A 21,677-nucleotide genomic window follows, 5' to 3' on the forward strand; every position below is an offset into this window, starting at 1 on the left:
CAAAGAGGCAAAAACAGAAGTAAATGAACTAATTAATAGATGGAAAAATATGCATTAGAAAAAAGCAAATGTAAATGCTCCTTACTTACATACGTCAATAGCAATTTTAAGAGCCTCATAAAGGGCAATAATGAAAGCAGTCTTTTACCTTAAAGGCTACCGATTAGCCCCCGCGCGAGTGACTTTCAGGTAGATTAAGGCTGGGAATTTCATAAATAAACAATTAAAAATTAAAAGCTACAAAAAAGTTTATCAAATGTATTTTTTAATGAATATTCCTCAAGAGAATTATTTATTGATACAAGACGCTATTCAGAAAACAAATGAATATCAATGAAGTTTGATTGTCAAACAAAATATGTAAAGCAGAAAAAGGAAAAAACTGGGTTTTCCGTCCGCCAAGGAAGCAACGTCATCGGGTATGCTCTCGATCGATTATTTCAAGACTTTCTTCCATCCATTTCTTTTCGTGGGTGAATGGAACCATGCAGGTTCAAAAGAGTACAAAAGGGGGCCCCATTAAGGTCCGTACAACGGTCATTCACCGGCCATTATTTGTACGTACCGCACTATTTGTACCTGCTTAGAATGCAAATGCTATGAGAGGAAAATGGTAATTTCAAAAGATTATTTTTACGACTCGAAAAAAACAGGAAAAGTCTTGATATAATCGTAGGCCAAAGTAGATGGGTATTGCAAGAGAATAGCCACTTTATTCTGTGTTTCGGAATAAGAGAGTCATAATTAATTTTATTGATAAGATGATATAAAGAGGTTCTAAAGTAATATCTTAACAATAAGTATAATGACATTAGAATAACGAATTTTTACTAGAAATGGAAGTAGTACAGATGAAGCAAAAAAAAAACATGGTAATCAATAGGGTGTTCGGTACTAGAATAATACCAAAGATTACTATTAGTATTTATTTAGTGTTAGTATTACCACATTAGTTCCTCGCCTTTTTAAGATATGGTCAGACCTTGAGTTAGAACAATAGCTAACTGAACTTTTTAGTCGGGACTGGCGTGGTTTAAAGTTCATTGTATGATATTTAAGTCGTGTATAGTAATGCCACATGCAAGGACCTATTAAACCACGAATCCATTGAGTTTTGTTTAATGCGACATTACTAGACATAAACCCACCTCCTTTCGGTTGAAAAATATTGGACTGAAATAACTTTGAAAGCAACCGACAAGCGAACATGCAGGTGCATTCCCAAGGAAATCAGATATATTTTATAGAGAGATATTACTGTTACTACTTACGTACTTAAGTGTGATTCTTCATTTAAGTGATTAACAAAAAATGGTGAAATCCAATTATTGATAATTTTAAATGTCAACGAGTGTGATTTCATGATTATCAGACCAGAACAATGCATCCTGCATGCCGAATTATCATAATTAGTTCTAGATTAACTTTCCCACGTTCCGTTTTTTTGCACAATTATTAGTAACCGAAATATGAACATTTAAAATAATTCACTTTTCGATTTTTGAAGACGAATCGCCATCAAACCCTGTTTTCGCCTATGATTGACCTTCAATACAATCCGAACCGAACCGGAAGAACCGAGATGAAACCGTCTTGGCATCTCCTTATTGAAAAAGTGATTGGCCTTACATACCTTAAACGAAGCTATACCGGGTGAGCCAACTTGCTGAACGCAAGAAAACCTCCCTTGGAACACCCACGCGTTAATTTTGTTATGATTAACATGTGGACTTGTTTCGAAAGGAAAATGATTTGTCGATTGAGCACAACGCCATGCAGAATCGGTTTGGTGTCTATTTTACACCAACGTAAAATCGCTTTCGAGATACAATCAAAATAAACATGGTATTATTTAACTTTCTAATTATGTCGGCATCATACGATGCGTCGAACGTCTGATCTAACAATTCGGAACAACGCTCCATCAAATTTACTATCGACATACGGCACAATAACTGTTGGCGAATTTTTCTCTTCCAGGGCGGAATTGGACTCAACACTGAAAGAAGCATTGGAACCAATGATCGTTCATCAAGTGTCATTTTTCTGGATGGAACACAAAATTAGAAAAAGGGGAATTGGAGAAAAAAGGTTAAAAAAAAGGTGGAAGATTTGATAAAAGAGAGGGGAGGTTGAACAAGGGAAAATTAAAAAAAGAAAAAATTTAAGTGAATGAAACAACGTCTACTAACTTTGTTGCTGGCGCAGTAATTCTGTCAAGTGAAGTGTGAGTAGCAGACACAAAAGAAAAAATGATCTGTGCCAGGACTTCCAGGAAAATGATTCGAAATCGGACAATGGCAACTTCGCTGCCGAACGCCCAACAGCTCGCGTAGCCGTGAGTCGGAAGTTCCAGAGTTGTTTTCCAAACGTTTAAAGCAGGACCCGAGGGTTGGTCTGAACGTGGCGAGCATCAAACGTTCGACACATAAAGTCTGTCGGTTCACGGCCACACGACGTGACAAGTAGCCATATGTCCAACGTTTGAAGGCATTCGACATATCTTGTGGCGCCGGCTTTAGATATCACACTCCGAGCTATTTTTGTCATTATTAGCAATGAAATAATACCGCACTTTCTTTAATGTGATGCGTTTTTATGTCACGCTATTCAATCTATATGGGCAAGTCAAATGGTTATTGACCTGTAACGCTATATGGCAATATTTCATTTAAACGGCGCTCCTCCTCTCTGATTTCTGACACTGAGCATGTATTACTGAGGACTACTTATGTCAAAACTACAATACCTGGGGATGGAAAAAGGGGGAAAATCCTGCACTGATAGGGACACAAATTGACCACCGCACAATATATGGTACTAATTCTTGAGTGTTTATAAAAGCACGAAGCACGGGCAAACAATAGGTACCACGGTTATAGCCGAGCCGGTATCTGCGGATCAACTTTCTTGCGTTGTTTTGCTGGTCTTGGTACCAAAGTTGGTACGGTCTCGAGCCGAGGTACCGTCCGTGGTACTCGCCGTGTTGCCACAGCTTACGAGTCTACCGCAGATATTTCTAATCAAATGGATTTGCACTTGCACCATTATTATCCTCGTGTTACGAAGGTTCGACAATTTTTAAGGCAGATCCCACGAAACCCATTCAAAGGGTTATTAAGAGAATATTTTTCTGATGGTTTGTCAAGTTTGACAACACCCTAAGAAACCGAAAGCGGCAGTTGAAAGCGGACGCAAGCGCCCTTATAATACGGATACAGTTATCGGGAGACTGTGGTTTAACAGGTGATAGGAGAATTCGCTTTTAATTGCAATTAGTCATGGACAGGTCTTCATGGGAAAGAAGCGGAGCAATGAAGTGTGTTCCGAAATCCAAACTAACCAAATCTCAAGGTTTAAAACCAAAATACGTACTCGTTACAGTGTTCTCACTTACATTATCCTCACTTCCTGATGACGCCTCAACTGTTCGTCCTTGGTCAACACTCCAAGAATAATTTCCCGTTCCTTATCCGAAAGCCCTGAAGCCTCCCTAGAAGCGGCCGCAAGAACTTCGTTGGAAGAGGACGAAGAGACAGCTTGAGAGACCCGATCCGCACATGACATTCTTCCCTCGGAAAATTCAACTTAATTCCCCAATAAACCCATTAGAGCCAAAAAACCACCTGCCTGCCAAGGCCACGTGTTGCTCGTATTTACGTTATCCTTGATGAGAGAGCGAGGGAACTTTGGAGCCTCCTCGCACATCGATTCGCGACACGCAGACTGCAGTTCGCGTCCGCGGCTCCCGACACTCCCCCAAGTTCCCCCTTTTTCTGCCCTCTTCCAGAAGTCGGCGATTGTTGCCGGTGCGTTTGCGTTAACGCGTGTTCGGGTGTGTAGTAAACGGTTTTTTTCAACACAAAATTAAATTTCATAAATATATTTTTTAAGACTTTTGAGAAACGATGGGAAGGTGCATGATCTATTTTTCAGAAAATTTCAAAGAATAAGTGTGATCTCAAACTCATAGTAACCACATTTCAAAATGATTACTCCTCAAAAGCGGATCAGACTCTTCTACATTCCTCTTTCATTATTTCTTTCAAGCACTTTGAGAAGAAAAATTGAATAATCCCAAGAACTATTTGAGATGCCCTTGAACTGAGTGTTTGCACAAGATTGTTAACTAGTTTAAAAAATTACTGGTTATGCTTAAATTTTTCTTCTTTACGTGCTGGTTCTATTGGGAAGGAAAGTGAGTAGAATTTCGCGGATATTTTTCAAAATTTATAAAATCATCAATGTGAGAACAGCATATCATCATTGTGCATTTTTACGAGACTCTCACACCATTGACAATTTAGGTGAATAATTCTTTGATGAATTCCCCATAAAAGGAGGGATCATTTCTCTTCAATAATTTCCACGTCATTTACTTGATCCCTGTGGCATTGCTATCATGGCTAAAATAAACTGCCTTACACGCCAATGGCTTTTCGTCGGAAAACTCCCATATAGGATATTTCCTAAACACATAGCTCATCTTTAAAGGGATATTCCTTGGGCCAAAATAAGAAAAAAGGTTCCTATAAGCGTATATCCGGAATCGCGAATGATATTGTACATTTTTTTACATACGAGAGTTAGTACCGAAATTACAGAAGCGTGCCTACGAGGTAGAGCCCATTTTTCAAAAAAAGCCCTGAGTGGTAGATGCTGACCTAAATTTATGTGATTTGGTTGGTTTGAGTCTAACTTTGATATAAGAAGGTATTCACATTTAACCACTGTTTACAGTTGCAGATAGTTCATATAATAAAATGTTTATATAACCAAATGTCCAACGTATTTGTCAAGCAGAAATTCTTATTATGATCACTTAAATATTGTACCTTCTAAAATTCTTGGATTTTGGACTTCTCTAAATTTTCAAAATATATATTGCTACAATAGTGATGATTTCAATGAAATTTTTAAGGATTTTTTAAATCAATAAACCAATTTATATTATATTAATTAAATGATTGAATAATAATTATTAACCATGAAATTCCAACAATTTACTGAATTCATAATTTTTCCCACACTACCCTTATTTGGGACTTTGCACCTGGCGAAAAATGCCACAAAACATGAAGGTTGAAGGGAAATGTCTTCTTAAACCATATATCCTCTGATATTTCTGGCAGGATCGATAGTCTTTATATCCAATTCTGATATGCAATTTAATTCTTAATATAAATAGCGCGACTGACTCTAGTAGAAACATGTGAGGGTGATATACATTGCCTAAAGCTGATTAGATACAGATTAGATAGATTAGATAGATTGATTAGATAGCATTTCAAAAGACCGAAAGTGTCCATTTTTTTATAAAAGTTGAGGCAATGGTCTTTAGATGTTCTTCCATTTCAAGTTACTGTACTCCTAGACTTTTCCAGAGTTATTTCAAGTCTTCATTATCAAATAAATAAATTAGGTGGATTTATAGAATAAATATGTTCGAGATAGAATATAGTTTGATAGAAGTGATGAAAGAGGTAGTTTTAAATTTCAAACCTACTTACCTATTAAAATTCGGTTGATGATGAGGCTTTAAGGCACTGACAATGGATAAAATATGAATATTTAGAAACACAAATTTAAAAAGAAACAGTTTTCACACAAAAACACAATTTTCTTTGGTTAAGTCCATATCGTTATAGGCCTTTTCGGATATGACGATCAGGACTGATTGATCTTTATCAGCTGATTTTCTACCAATGAAATTGATCATCGATGATACTTAGTCTATATCAGTCTAATCCGATCCAGATCATCCTTTTCGAAAAAGCGTATTGTGGTAGTGACATTTTTCACTGTCATTTTATTCTAAGCAGTTCTAAATTTAAATTTGGCGACTTTTTGCTTTTAGCCGCCGCATTCAAATTTATGATTAACAAATTTCATTATTATAAAATATCTGAGTGATAAATATATTTTTTACTTCCAAAAGAATACTGGCATCCTCAAGCCTCTTCCAAATTGCCTAAAGGTTAAGAAATTCAAAAAATAGTCCGTTGTTCCACTCCAAAAACAAACATTTATTTCTCAGTTTATATCTCCATAAATAAACATTAAATGTAGAATATAAAGTATAATAATATTGCAACAATCAAAATTACTTTCTTAAGTTCGAAAACATTCCCAATCAGACTTTTTTACCTACTTAGTACATAGGCAGTTTTGCAAACTGCTCCCTACAGGAAGTATAAAAAGGGCTTCTTCGTACGTCATGAGCTTTGTTACCATAAGAAAAATCCTTTTATAACGTCATATTTCATTCAAGAAAATAGGGAAACATGGCTATAATTTTCTATTTTTTAAAAATTTGATGTATGGAACTGTCATTTTCTATAATAGACCTCCCTTATGGTAGAGATTAGAGTACCTTCAAGCAGGTATTTAGAAAAATAAAGAGATCCGTATCACAATACCTACAGACAGATCAAGGCGAAAATAAGTATATACAAAAATATATAAATAAATAAAAAGTATTATACTAGTTTTTGAGACGACTACTTCACAGAAGTAGGCGAAAATTATTGTAGTCTTATGCGATATTACTATATTGTAAGCATTGGTGGATTTCTGACTTCTCGCATTATTTGCGTCACCTAGTATATTACGATTTGTAACTAAAAAGGCGACAGCCGCAGGCGAGTGGTATTCGTTTGGTACCTCACATTGTATTTAGCGAATTCGGGCATTCAACAATTAGCGACAAAATGGTGAACTGTAATTATTGTTTAATGTACACTTTTTGACAGATGCCAGAATACACTACTGCTTTCTTTGACTTTTTTCCATTTTCTTTCGGTTAAATGAAAACTATTCTTTCAGCTCACAATTCAACACAAAAAAAAACATGCATTTCCCTAAATTCACTCAACTCTTCAACGAAATTGAAAACCCTCTCCAAATTGACGTCACTCTTAATCATTGCATATCTGCTTAGATATTAAAATGCAAAATTACCGAATACCCGTGTATAGGCTCAAAACACTTCGAGTCTCTTTCTGCGACCGGGCTTTGCTAAAAACGTTCCAGAAGCGTAACGTTTCGTCCCCTGCGCCGGTCACTATAGCCTCACCGTCGGGACTGAGTGCCAGATACAGGACTCGGTACGAGTGTCCTGTCAATTTAGCAACCTGGGTTAGGCTCGGGTACTTCCAGACAAGAATTTGGTTCTGTGAATAGCCGTGCGTAGACACCAGTTCTGAGCTGTGCTTGGACCAAGCCAGATTGCACACTTGAGATCCTGAAAAGAAGTTCAAGCTTTATATCTCAAGATTTAAAAAAAAGATGAAAAATCGTAGAAGTTGGCCCGGGAATTTTTGTAAATGTAATTAGTGTCACGAATTCAAAATGTGGCAACGTGGTAGCTATAAGCTGTTTTCTATCGCTTGCCTCGGGGAGCATTTACGATAAAACTAATGCAATTCGACCAAATACTTTTATATACAGAGTATCTGAAACTTCCAAGTGACCATTAGGATTTTTTTGCGCAATTACCACTTCAATCAAATGCAATTTAGGCATTAACAAAATTTTCACTACTTCCTGAGATATCAGGAAAAAAATGTTCATTGAGAGTCATCCAAATCCTAACAAGTTTTGTGTTGATACTTCAGACTTTTCTTTCTCACCTGTATCGACACACTGCATAGGCTGTCCAGTTAAGGTGTTCCAAAAGCGGATACATCGATCGGCAGTACCGCCCCCAGAGGCCAACAAACCGTGGTGGTGGGGCGACCATGCGATCGCCTTTACTGCCGCCAAATGATCCGTATAGGTCTGCACAGGCGACAAAGATTGCATATTCCATACGTACAATCTGTTATCGTTACCCCCTAAAAAAATGCATTAAATAACAAGAAAAAAACTAAATTAAAGGCTTAAAAACTGGGTTTAATAAATGATCTTGTTAAAAGTAATTTACCTGAAGCCAAATACTGATTGTCAGGCGACCATTTGAGGCCACACACCTCCTGTCTATGTCCTATGAGGCGACGCTCAACCACGTTCGCTGAAAAAACAGAAATTAAGAATACAGAAATAGAAAAACTAAAAGTTTTGTTGAAGAAGAAAAAACTAAATCTTTTTTCTTCTTGAACAAAAATGAGATATTTAATAAGAGATTAATCTTACGTGGAGTTCTCGTATCCCTCTGCAATATCATCCTATCTCTGCTTCCTGAACTCAGTACGTCTCCGTTCCACGCGAGGGCCCCTACCCTCGCCGAATGCCCCATTAGCGTGTTTACTTGCTTATTTACCGCCACGTCCCAAACCTAATTGAAGTATTTAATATAAAAAAGACGAAATATAAAAAAAACTGTGTAATGAGCCGCAGATGATGAGCGTCGATATTAAATTCTTTCATTGGTAAACGCATTACTGCCAGAGCCTTTATATTATTATATTTATATTATCAGACTCTTACTTTAAAATCTAAAAAAATAGAGGGAAATAAAATAATACAACACAGCTGTGCACTTAAATCCACATTTTTGAAAGTACCATTAACATGTCATCTTATCTGCACTCACATGTCAGCCAAATGCGTTCACTATGACAGCTAAACAGCTGAACAACGCCATGCTACCATTTAATAGATAATTTTATAATGACATTTTTTGGTAAAAATTTTGACTTCATTTAATGAGTTGTAAAAATATTAAAATTCACTAATTTAGGCAATTACCAATACAATAATTATTCCTTTTTAGAAGGGTTCAGTAGTCATATTTCAAGTCACTTAATCATTCATTTGACACCTTTAGCTCTCATGCATTTTTATAGGTTTTTAACTTACTCACCGTCACGTATCCGTTATGTGTGCCCACCGCTACTAAATTCCCCCTCTCGCTCCATGACACGGATGTAACCACGTTGCCATCACCTGACAGGTCACATAATCTGGTCACTTGACTAGTGCATGCGCTCCATAGGTATACGCAGCTGCCCAGACCAACGCTGAGCACATTTTGAACTGACCAATCGACTAGGTTTAGGTAAAAGTCGTCCTGCAACTCGGGAGCATCTAGAACCTGAAAAAACACGAAAGAGAAATTAATTAACATAAACTATCATATTCTATTATTTTTCTCTTTAATTCCCGTATTTTTCTATTCCTTCTAGTTTACCTCCTATCTCACCCTCTTCAGTTTTATTCGTTCTCTCTTGATGTGTTAAAGTAGCAAATTGATTTTTCGCACTTTTACATCCGTCTTGATTGACAGCAGTTTTAAAATAACATTTTGCCAATATATTGTCAAATACCTATAATCCGGTTTTTGGAACGAACAGATGAACGAGTTTGACGGATTCAACATGATTGTCTTTTGATAGCTAAATTAACCAATACTAATGGCGCATTCGGGCACCAGCTCCTGCGCAGTCGGTGCGACTACATGCCTGACTTTTTTACTGTACTTGTTTTAATATGACCTGAAATAGAACGTTAGGCAGACGCGTGTAGCATTCAACGCCTAGACTTCCGCATTTAGTAAGCACTTTTTGAGTACCTGAATTCGCCATCAGTTGTTTGCCTATTACGCTCGCACACGTGACTGTATTTCCGGCAAACATTTGCTTAACAACCCTGCTTATTCCAGGAATAAATTTACGAATCTTAAATACATGTCTGAAAACTATAGTAATAAATGGCCACTTCTATGGGGGATAATTTTCCTGTCAGAACCAGATAACCTCAAGGAGATAATTTAATAAGCTTTTGATTACATTATTCCTCCGCCCATGTGTGAAATGGAATCCTGCACAAATACCCAGTCTGATCCACATATTGATCATTCTTTGATAACCTTGGTTTGAAAAAGTGGGATAACGTACTCGGTTCAGTACGCGCATGTGCGTGCATTGTTGCCAAATCTTGAACACATTCAGTAATCGTCGAATGTAGGGAATATTTTATATCTGTCCTATATTAAGTCGAGGCGACTCATAGGAGTATAGGCAACATTGATTGGAGCATGCATCCGTGATGTGGTGCTGCTTTCCAACCCAAGTACCCTAAGTTCGCCCGAGTCCAACTGTCGAGTGTATTGAACTGCCAATACAGCTGTGAAATTTTGAAAGCCCACCTAATTTTGGGCATGCGCAGGGCTTGTAAGCATGAATAAGGCCAATATCGATATTCTCATCCCCTCGTTTTGCAATTCAAGGTCACCAATGTAAACCATTAGTCATAAGCCCCGTATTATGGAAGTGTGTAGTTTAATAAAGGTAACATTGATCAAAATAGCTGCATAAGTAGACAGTTGACAAACATCAGGGAGCACCATGCTGTACAACAAACTGTTGGTACTAAAACTGATGGCTTCTTATCAAAATCGCTGTGTAGTTGAACAACTGAAAGCAAATGTAATTTGACGCCATTTTATGAATTGTTTCACTAACTATTTGTGATTTGAAAAACCCACTCGCGCGCTGGTAATAAAAATGTGAACTGGGTTTAAAGCAGTTTCCAATCAATCAATTAACAGAAATTTTACAGGAATACTCGTTGTCCTCCAAGTTTATTCACATTCATCAGCGCCTCTATCGGTAGTTCAGTAATTATACTAATCGATATGGCTGTTAACTGTGAAGTTAAATGGTTAACAAATGTCATGTGTGACGCAACTTTGTAAAACAAACTGCTGTCTCTGCAATTGGGGCTATCTCATCAAAACCATTTTCATGCTATTTTCTCATTAAACAGAACTGATTATCCTATCAGAAGCGTTTGCTTTCTTAAGTCCGCACTATGACCACTAGACGTAGCATTAATTTTTGGAATTCGCAATAATAGTAAATACTCAAAATGGCCGACTGTTGACAAATGTCAGTTGTCACCAATTTCATGGGATTTTTGCGACGCCATTATTCAAATTGGCCCTGAAGGAAGATTGACTATTACATTGACGCCATATCTATACGTCTTTTTCTATAGAGATTTAACAGACCTACAGGTTTATTGTTTATTGGTTTCTTTGGATTTTCTTAAATATTTTTTCCATACATAAAATGGATAGAATTGCAAGTCATATTAAGACGTTTTGATTATAATGAAATATTACCCACCTTGAAAGGTATCCTTGAAATTTTCCTGGTGGCTTTGTGGGGGGACCGCAACAGTCTTTGGCTACTTATACTAAGCGGGGAGAGAGAATAGGGACTGGCTTGGCATTTCATTGGAATCCTATCGTTTTGGTTGTTTTTCTGAAAACCACAGACAACTTATATCAACAATAATAAAATTATAAACCTTGGAATAGATCTACATTGGGATTACAGCTTACAACACTATTACACAGTCTATTTCTAACTAAACTAATTATTACATGGAAATGAAAAACAATTCGAAATTTCAACTGAAAAAACATGCGTAAAAACAATTATCAAGGGCCATTTACATTGCAAATGTGTTGATAAATTATTCGCTTTAAGGCTTTTTTCATGCAGCCGAGGTCCAAAGTACCATAAAATTTGCACTCGAAATATGATAAATGGTATTCAAACATGTCGTAATTCACATAAGTACCATATTTAAGTCATCTATTTATTAATGATATTAATGGGATTTTTGGTTACTATGAGTTCAATATGAGAAACACGGGTATGCAGTTATCTCTGTATGCAATATAGACCTTCAGTGCTATCAAAGCAGGATGGTCAAAATTGGACCTTGAGAGGAGTCGCTTGCCCCTAATCAGAGGAATGCCCTTTTGATTAAAATATTCCGTTAAAATCAGGGGACCGTGTCTAAGACCCGTGGCTCTACCATCCCCGTCACGACACGCCTTAACAGTTATAATGGGGAACATTGAAAAACCGCATCACGCCATGTGTTTTCCATTAGAAGAGCATTCGCAATTAATTTCGCATAATGAGGTTTGCACTGATACTAAAAATAAATACTTTACGTAATATAATATATTGCGTGATGGGCAATTTTTCTTGCCACATACCTTAATAGCGCTTTTATATGCGCTTTCGGTGCAATGGCAATGAGGAAAATACTGCGTTGTTATTATGGGAAATATTGATAAATTCAATAGGTATAGGAAGGTAACGTAGTAAAATACCAAAAATTATAACGGTGCTGCTATAAGACAAAAATCAAAATTCAAATCAGCCTAAATGGTAGATCCGCATTTAACGGAAGTATTCCATATTTAGATTGCAAATCACAAAGTGGTGTGCAATGATATTCAATGCTTTGATGAGTAAGATTTTACGGGTTATTCATCAGGTAACTATAGAAAGGCAAAAATAGCTTGAAGAACGGATCTAATTTATCAGTGTAAATAATGAGAAAAACGATAAAACTTATCTTTACCACTCTCTAAATGAAACATAAAGACTTATTTAACAAAAAATACAACTAAATGACAACACCGCGACATTCAGTTGTTTAGTTGCCATGGCTGTCGTCCTTGGCCGGCATACGAATACGACAAAGACAACACACTAATAGTACTGTCAAAAAGTAAGAGGTGACATGCGTATCCATGTTGCGCGATTGTATTTAATTTTTTATTAGTTTATTGAGTTTTCAACGTGGTCAAAATCGAACAATAAAGATTTTTCGTGTTTGAAGGCATCTAAATAAATTCATATTGTTTATCATAAAAATGAATTTTCTCATTAAAAGCATGAAACCCTTCGGCTAAATCAAAATTAACATTTTCCATCACGAAGTTCATTCCCATTTCTGCAATGATTCAATAAGGATTTGTTGCTTTATTCCTGGATTTCATTGCACACTGAATTCCTGAAGGAAAGAACAAATATTTTGTTTAAATCGGGACTACTCACACGCAACATTGGGGTATTTTTGAAATTATGCTTGAGCTTTTTGCTTAAATCAACATGCAGTTATATCGTCTAGTACAAGGTGCATTATAGGTCGGTTGACTGCATGTGCATATAGAAAAACAGTTTGCACGTTGAGGCATTTAATTGAGCCGTGTTTTCAATGCACCACTGATCAATGTCCTCTGGCGACCCGAGATTAGATCAAATTGTATTTATCGTGAGTAAGGATGCCCTTGCACCGCGACCTAGAAAATCAATTGTGCCTCAATATCGATTACAGTCCACCTAAGAGCCTTAACTTCCTAAGAAAATCAATTATGCAGTTGACTGAAATTTTGTGGAAGTCCAACGTTCAAATTTGTAATTTGCTTGGTTTCTCAATAATATCCAACCGTTTTCTCAACCTCACAGTCTTCATTCAGCATTGTTCGCCAAGTTGTTCTTATACATGGAGTATCGCAGTCGACAAGCCTCAATATATAATCTCATGAAAGCTCACAATTGTCGGTCGAGGTTTAATAGACCTCTTGTCATTCTCAAAGGAAGTTCAAGGCTCAGGCAGTCATTCCAGTAGCGTCCGGTCTGTTTAGTTTCATACTGGATAACCTCCTTTTCTAGCCATTTTTCAAGATATTCCGAAGAATGGCTCTGGTCGACCGCCGCTGCCTCTTCAAGAAAATTGCTCTTTACGGCGCTGTGACCAGGAATCCACACCAAGGTCTCTTTTAGTTTACATTACCCTCTTAGTAGGCCTTTGTTTTCCTGGAAATCAATGACGTGCATGGGTCATGAAACTTTTTACGAATTTCGAACAATATTTTTGCAAATTTTTTCAATTCTCCCCGTTATTTCCCGCTCAGAAGGTCTGTTTTTTCCATGTCTTTGCATGGAGCGAAGAGTGAATGGCTTAAAGTTTTGTTTATGCTTGCAAGATCTACCTATAAAAATCATGGGTGGGTCGAAGGTAAAACTTCTTATAAATTTTGAATGGTAACTGCACAAATTTTTTCAATGTTGCACATTTTCATTTGCCTTTTAGTGCACCCTTGCTTTTTTCTAAAACTTTAGATAGTAATGTGTTGCTTACAACTTTCATTCAGTTTTCAAGACACCTATAGATGTCAGTGACGTTCATTTTTACAAATTTTGAAAATTAACGAGACTTAAAATTTCTGGAATTTTCCATTCGGTTTCTGTCTAAGTACGTCGCTGTTATTTACAAAACTACGAATAAAGAAGTGTTACTTAACATTTTTTTAGTTTCAAAGATCTATGTATAAAAATCAATGACGTGCATCAGTCATGAAATTTTTTACGTTTTTTGAAAAGTAATGGCACGATTCTTAAATTTTCAATTTTTTCATTTCCCTCTCAGTATAGAATGTCCCATTATAAATACTCCAGGTTTTAACTGCCTTAAAACAGCATATTTAGAATATACCCCAAAAAAACGTGTCTGACCAAACTTGTGTGTTTTTTATGGGGCACTCTGTGTATCGTTATTTTGTTTAATGGACTTTACTTTCTGATTTAAAAAATATAGGGTTTTCTATGATATTGGTTCTAGCCGTTATTTGCAAATAAAAAATATCTGCTTCATTAGAATAGTGAATTCGACAAACAACCAATCCAATATCAAAAATGAAGATGGTTGTCTTTAAAGGTAATACTTTAGCCGCAATATTCCGTGTACCATGACGTGAATAACCCTGTATAGTACTCGATTTTTTCCAAAACTTCGGATCGACAAAAGAAGTGCATAAAATATTCTTTAGACCTTCATCCTCTGGGGCCCGTACGATAAAGGAGGGATATATTTTACCCTTAAATATCCCATTAGCTTTTAATCGTATTACTCAGTAATCGTCCTAACTAATAACTTCAACAATTAGTCAGGGAAACTAACGAGTATTTGATAATAATTGAGCAGGTAAACAAATTAAATGTTTTCGCCTTAAACGTGTCTCCGTTTTCCATTAGAAAGTTGGACAAATCCGATGTAATACGCTGATGATGAGTCCTAATGAGTTTTTCAAATAGAGACATTGTGATAAAATTGACCAGACCTAGTCTAGTATTTAAGAACCATCAGACAGACTTATCGAAATCCCATTTATTCGACTATGCCCTGCCGAAAAGACATGACCTCTGAAACCCAAAAAAGATATTTACCATGGAATTTATTACCATACAATCACCATATCTATTTATCCACAATTCAAATTTAATCAATGCTGACTGGGTTAATGCCATTTATATAGTTTTAGTCGGAAACTATGAAATTACTGAAAATTCCTATACAGGGTCTAACATATTATTATGGAAATATTTCAGGGGACGACAGTACTCTATAAAATAATGTTTTTTAATGTCAATGGAGCCATAGTCCAAAATGCACTATTTTTAATATACAGGGTAGCAAAGCTTCACTTTTATGCTCATATTTTGTGTTTTTCTTACTTATACCTTGAGTTAAATTTTTTTAATTTTGTACTCCTATTTTCTTCAAGATACCCCACAAGAAAATGTTAAAATCGTCGGTAGCCATATACATGATGTTATGTTTTTTTGGGTCATGTACTATTTTATGCTTTGTATCTTTTTTAGGGCACCCTGTATAAATTCTAATACCAAATTTAAATTCCTTCTTCAATTCTTTAGCTTTTTGACCCCTTACAGTATTTTCGTGTCTTTCGCTATTATCGTAGAATTTGTAAAAATATCTACCGATGCAAATAAAAAAAGTATAAAAGGAATAAGGAAAAAAATTATTTGGTTTAGTTATCTGCGATCTCAAGTAATTCGTAACATTTAATCAAATTTCTTAAAATTAAAATAAAATTATAAAAACTGGTGAAAATATCCTCCTCAGCCTTTGCCTGATAGACCCCCCGACATGAACAGTCTGGAATTTTTTTTGGGACACCTGAAATCATTAGCATACCAAAGAGACCCCAATTGAAACAGAAGAGGAATTGCAAAATGGAGTAATGGATTTATCCAACATCATTCGTAATACTCCTAGAATACTTGAGAGCCCGTTGGTCTATGAGGCAACGAATGGGGTCAGGCATCTTAGTAGGACGAGGACATTTTCAACAGTTTTTATAATTTTGTTTTCGTTTAGATTTATTTTTATTTCAAGAAATTTGATTAAGTGTTACGAGTTGCTTTAGATAGTGGATAACTGAGCCGGATGATTATTTCTTTCCTTACTTCCTTTACATTCTTAATTTGCATCTATTCATATTTTTGCAAATTCTAGGAAAACAATAAAAAATGCGAAAATACTGCAAGATACCAAAAAAGCTAAAGAATTGACGAAAGAATTTAAATGTGGTGTCAGACTTCATACAGAATGTCTCAAAAAAATATCAAGCATAGAATAGTAGATAACCAAAAAAAAACAGAACACCTTGTATATGGCTACTGACGATTTTGATGTTTTGTTGTATAGGGTCTTAAATAAAATAGATGTGCAAAATTTCAAAAATTGAACGCAAGGTATACGTGAGAAAAATGTGAAACTTTGCCACCCTGTATATCACAAATGGCGCGTTTTTGAACATGGGTCTGTTAGTATTTTTTAATTATTTTGCAGACTACTATCGCTCCCTGAAATATCTCCATGATGATACGTTACACCCCGTATTTACTGGGCATTCTTAAACTTAACGTGCGGATTAAAAATCTTTGACCTTTGAAAAGGAAACGACCCGTATGCCTCGCCATCAGCAAAAATTTTATGCATTATTGCAGACAGTGTTATCATTTCATACAAACTCAAATACTAACATTGGTGAGTATACAACTTGTTTGTAATAGGAACACGAATCGTGTAATCATGCAGCACTCGGAATTTGATTTAAGTCAAACAAAACTAAAAGTTCACACCAGGATTTTCGTTTATTGAGAAATGCGCACCTGACTCAGAAATATATTAAAATCGCGTTTTGTAAGGTAAACACAAGCTCTAAGTTTAACCAAACTTATCAGCTTCAAGGAATTATTTTATAAGTGATAAGATGGGATACCTGCGACTCATAGGAGCCGCTCTCGTTTATTCGGGAAATTCTGAATTACAAGATTAGTTAAGTAGCAAACAAATATTGCACATGTGCTCCGTTAAGCACACAACAAAATTAATGGAGGACAAAACGTAGATTTCGTAGTGGAATTGCCCTATACCGACGTTGAAGTAAGGTTAACGAATTCCGGCTTAAATTGAGTGTAAAAACATTCCACAACTAGAGGAGACGGAGATCGAAACCCCCGAAAACAGCGTTTTTTATCAGGTCGATTAATATTAAAAACATCGTTAATTATACCCATCAAGGCACAATAAACTCAGTACCTCATACATATGCATGTCCCCCGTTGGAACCATTGCTAAGTCGACCATTGTGGCTATTTGGACAATATGGTTTTAATTAATAGCGCGCGTTTGAAGCACCAGGGCTATATGTGTATTTCTAACCAGAAATGGTTTTACCCATGGCTAAACAATGGGACAAAAACGTGTCAAATCAACGTCCTCGTATTGCGACAATGATTGGGCATTGTAATAATATGCATAATGCCTTTACAACTGTGTAATAAGGCCTCAAAAAGGAATGTGAAACTTGATGCCTCATTGTTCATATGTGACTGGAAATTGATACTATAGAAATGCGTTAGGATTATCTTTATGGAGCTTTCGCAAATAATTGCAAAGGTAGAAACTCCATTAGACCAGTCACACTTTGAAGGGAACGAAAATTTTATCTGTAATGAAATTGATAAGAAGCCCGGAATTACTAACATGAATGATAAAACTGGAATGAGGCTTGTCCTGATATATTCAAACCCGTAATGGTGTCTCATGCCAGAGTGATTATTGTTATTTCCCACTGCGTTGTCTATTTACAGCTTATAGCTTAGAAGGAAATACTCTGAAATAGCGCCAGGTTAATGACATTTCAACGCTTTTTGGTTGGGTACTTATATATCATGGACAGAAATAGCTTTTAATATATGCCCCCGCACACAAAAACTGCAATTTATTGAAAAAGATTCTCCTTTACATAAGTACTGCTACTTCAATTATTGCAAATTGCCCATAATGTAAAAATTGGTGGGTAATTGCTTAATTTCTGATAGTAAAGGAAGTGCCATTAGGATTTGATGAATGCACGTACTAGCAAGTTTCTGACAGCTTAATGAGTTTTATTAAAAAGCTTCTCCATGGTGGGAGCTTTGTTAGTGTTTCTGTGCAAGGCTGGTTGCCTAAATTTACCTAAAGTCATAAGAATATACGAGGGCTCAATTAGAAGTTAAAAACTCTCTAAACCACTGCATATTTTCATAATATATTCAAAACTATTTTAAAAAAGGTTTTACTGAAGATTTTTGTTATGTACGCTCACTTTCACATGAAATGCACCACCCAGTAATAATGATAATTAAGTCTTGTAATTTTGGCGAAATAATGCTTCATAATAGAGTATCAAATGATCAGACTTTCAGTTAAAAGATACAACATTTGGTAATGAAAAAATTAATAATGAGTGACATCGCCTCGTACGGCAATGCAAGAACGTACTCTTCGCGGTATGCTTTGCAACAAATGATCAATATCTTCCTGGGGTATTTCATTCCATGCTACCTCAAGATGATGTCGTAGGTCATCCACATTGTTTGGAGGCCTCGGTAAATTTCGAAGACGGCGACTCATCATATCCCAAAGATGTTCGATGGGCGATAGGTCCGGTGACCGTGCAGGCCAAGACAGTATTTCCAATTGTGCTTCTTCCATGTATCGTCGAGTAATGTTCGCACTATGTGGTCTTGCATTATTCTGTTGGAAAATGCCATTTGGTAAAGTTTGCATGAAAGGTACTAATACTGGCCTCAGAACATTGTCAATGTAGCGACGTGCGTTTAGGGTGCCTGGAACGAACACAAGAGAAGATCTTCGGCCAATACATATCGCACCCCAGACCATAACACTAGGTGTTAAAGCTGTGTGGCGCCTTTCAGAAAATTGCAAATTTCTTCTTTCACCTCGGTATCGTCTGACTCTTCTACGACCATCATTGATCCATAAACAAAATCGCGACTCGTCACTGAAGACGATATTGTTCCACTCATGATTCCAATCAATTCGTTCTTGACACCAGGCCAATCTGGAAGCTTGGTGTTGGGCGGTTAGTGGCAGTCGGAGATATGGGCGGTATGAATGCAGGCCAAAAGACGAAATTCTTCTGTAAACTGTTGCCATCGACACCCGACGATTTAGAGTTCCCATCCAATCTACTGCAACAGACATTGTTGTTTGAAATCGATCACCAATGGCCATCCGTCTAAGAAGTCGATCTTCACGTGCGTTGCTGCTACGGGGAAGATGTTCAGCTGGACGATGTCGCTGAACCCTTTCTTCAGACCACGAAGACCATATTCTCGCAATCGTGGTGTGGTTCCGATTAATTCTTCGGGCAATCTCACGAAAAGAAAGTCCACCCTCCTTCATGCCGATAATTCGCCCTCTATCAAAATCCGAAACGTGGGAAAAATTTCAACGCTGTCTCACTGGGGGCATTTTGAGATGTCTTGTTCACAGTTCAACAACAAAATAAACTGATATTTCCATGAAAATATTATTTTATTTATTTACAATTGAATAAAAAATCTAATAGGTCAATGACAAAAAAACCACTAGCATTCTTTCTTTTTTACTGAAAGTCTGATCATTTGATACTCTATTATGAAGCATTATTTTGCCAAAATTACAAGTCTTAATTATTATTATTACTGGGTGGTGCATTTCATGTGAAAGTGAGTGTATTTCACATTTTTTCCTTATTTAATTTTTGAGTTAATACCTCATAATGCTATATTATACAACAAAATTAAGAAGTACATTATAATAATCTGAACGCTAAGGGATCTACGAATTGAAGCTCATAAATATTCATAATCATGGTGTACATACCAGTTTTTCCCCTATTGGATTTCACTATGCTAAAAAAATACTTATACATTTCATCAGGGAGATATTTTAGGGAGTGATGGTACTCTGCAAAATAATTAAAAAATGCTAATGTAAAACTTTACCACCATGTATAACAAAAATGATGGGTTTTTGACCATGAGTCTATTAACATTTTTTTATTATTTTGCAAAGTACTATCGCTCCCAGAAATATCCCCAAGATGACATGTTACACCCTGTATATATACAACCAGAAACAAAAAAGGACCAAGCATTTTAAATCGCAACAACACGCATGAGCTTTCATTTGAAAATCATAAATAAAGCAGTAATGGGGTGATAATCACATCATGGCTCATTTACTCCCTAGATAAACATTGAACCACATGCTGTAACTTTCATGGTTAACCTGTTATTCAACTATTTTTAGAAAAATAGTATAAAAATCTACTTTAGAGTCATTCAACATACTCAATAATGGTGTCTTTTAGGACTAATAGTCCAAAAACATAATTATTGAACACCACTGGTAGTGCTTGGATGGTTGCCACATTCAACTGACGTCATGGACGTTCAAATCTCAGACACAGTGGGAGGAAATAGTCTTGTCTAGCGAGTAGGCCACATCAAATTAATACAAACACAAAAAAATTTATGATAGTTTCCTTAATATTGTTATTATTGTTTAGCCATGAGGATTTTTTGGAAGTGATAATCTGGACTAAATTGACCCCTATCAACTGACCAACCAATTGGAGTAGTTGTCAATTGTAAAAAATCAACTAATTTTTTTAATCAAACCTTCTTCAACTCCAATATAGATATTTGAAACACTCTGTATAGGTCCAACCTCCAAAATATTACACAATTTAGCACTAAAACATTGCTTGCTAGTTGACTTTATTACAACTATAGTCAGTTGAATTTCAATACTTTCGGCACACACTCTCCACCACCAAAGATTAATTTGAAGAGAAATATAAAATCAAAAACACAAACTTACCTTTATTGGAGTTCCATATCGAAACAAATTTCTACTCTTAACAGGTGTTAAAACTTGCCCATCATCACACTGACTTTTAACATCCTCAATCTTCTCTCCCAATATTTCATTCCTTAACAAAATATTATAAACTGAGGAGTCTCTGCTACTTTCCCCACTTTCTCGGCTTGACTTTTTCCCTGACAGAGGGGTCTTATTGGGGTCAGGCATGGAGGCAAAACTAGCCTCCCAATTGTTATTTGTCCGGCACGGTATAAACCGGTCATAGTTCCCTGCAGGGGCTGCTTGCACGTTGAAGAGATTCCTTGACACTCTCAGCTTGGACTGGCGAAGAATGGTATCACTGCTTTCTTCAGACATTTTTATATTCTCCAATGTACAAAGTATGTAGAGTTGAGTATATATGGGGCACTTTATATAAATTTCATGATGCTAACTTGTCTAAATTTGATAGTGACAACTGAGCAGTGTCACTTGGACAATCTAAGAGGCTGTGGGTTTATGCATGGCCCCATACAGAGAGGTTGTTATATGAGGCAGGGATATTATGAAGGGGTATAGGCAGCTTTGAGCAGGGTCCTTTTAGACAATAAATCAAATCTGAGATCACAATAAGAACACTTAACTCCTAATTGACAAGCAATGCTTGAAAATTAAAGTTCCTTTGATCCGCACTTGAAGCCCTACTAAATGCTTCTGATAAGCGTGCACCATTAACATTTCGCTTTGGGCTTTGGCCTTTTAAATAATTTAAATAAATATGGAGTAAACAATATGTCCGTTGAAAATGACAGTTATGGCGTTTGAGGTTTTGACAAAATGTCAAAATGAAACAATGTAGTATTCACAAAGTTTATAGAACTGTACCGAGCTGTAACAACAAGTTCATTTATGTAAAA

At 36.2% G+C, this 21,677-nt stretch overlaps 2 protein-coding genes across 7 annotated transcripts in view; both read right to left on the reverse strand.

Moving 5' to 3' along the window:
* The window catches only part of LOC136408901 (uncharacterized), a 33,277-nt gene extending 29,591 nt beyond the window's left edge, over positions 1-3,686 (reverse strand). For 3 of the 5 annotated variants that reach the window (XM_066390112.1, XM_066390110.1, XM_066390109.1), the window contains exon 1: positions 3,398-3,685. In XM_066390112.1, coding sequence (XP_066246209.1) covers positions 3,398-3,567 — 170 coding nt within the window. In that variant the 5' untranslated portion in view covers positions 3,568-3,685. Of the gene's footprint in view, positions 1-3,397 lie in introns of all 5 variants that reach the window. The other 2 variants (XM_066390111.1, XM_066390113.1) reach the window with 2 other exon arrangements.
* Positions 3,687-6,002: 2,316 nt separating this feature from the next.
* fzr (fizzy-related) lies at positions 6,003-21,560 on the reverse strand. Of its 2 annotated transcripts, none has more exons than XM_066390022.1 (7): positions 20,779-21,560; positions 11,070-11,207; positions 8,804-9,034; positions 8,134-8,275; positions 7,925-8,011; positions 7,632-7,835; positions 6,003-7,243 (listed from the first exon to the last, which is right to left on the reverse strand). In XM_066390022.1, the coding sequence occupies exons 1-7, from the start codon at positions 21,136-21,138 to the stop codon at positions 6,957-6,959; spliced, it is 1,449 nt and encodes a 482-aa protein (XP_066246119.1). In that variant the 5' UTR covers positions 21,139-21,560; the 3' UTR covers positions 6,003-6,956. The 2 variants fall into 2 exon arrangements, with proteins under 2 accessions (XP_066246119.1, XP_066246120.1); XM_066390023.1 differs by lacking the exon at positions 20,779-21,560 and adding an exon at positions 11,270-11,386.
* Positions 21,561-21,677: the final 117 nt, after the last annotated feature.

Source organism: Euwallacea similis, chromosome 5, assembly GCF_039881205.1.
Source record: "Euwallacea similis isolate ESF13 chromosome 5, ESF131.1, whole genome shotgun sequence".
Lineage (NCBI taxonomy): Eukaryota > Metazoa > Arthropoda > Insecta > Coleoptera > Curculionidae > Euwallacea > Euwallacea similis.

Coding starts and splice junctions, on each gene's coding strand:
- fzr (XM_066390022.1), bottom strand. CDS start 21,138: ATGTCTGAAGAAAGCAGTGATACCATTCTTCGCCAGTCCAAGCTGAGA. Junction 8,012..8,133: donor GAGGGATACGAGAACTCCAC/GTAAGATTAATC, acceptor CTGTTTTTTCAG/CGAACGTGGTTGAGCGTCGC. Junction 7,244..7,631: donor TATGCAGTGTGTCGATACAG/GTGAGAAAGAAA, acceptor ACTTCTTTTCAG/GATCTCAAGTGTGCAATCTG.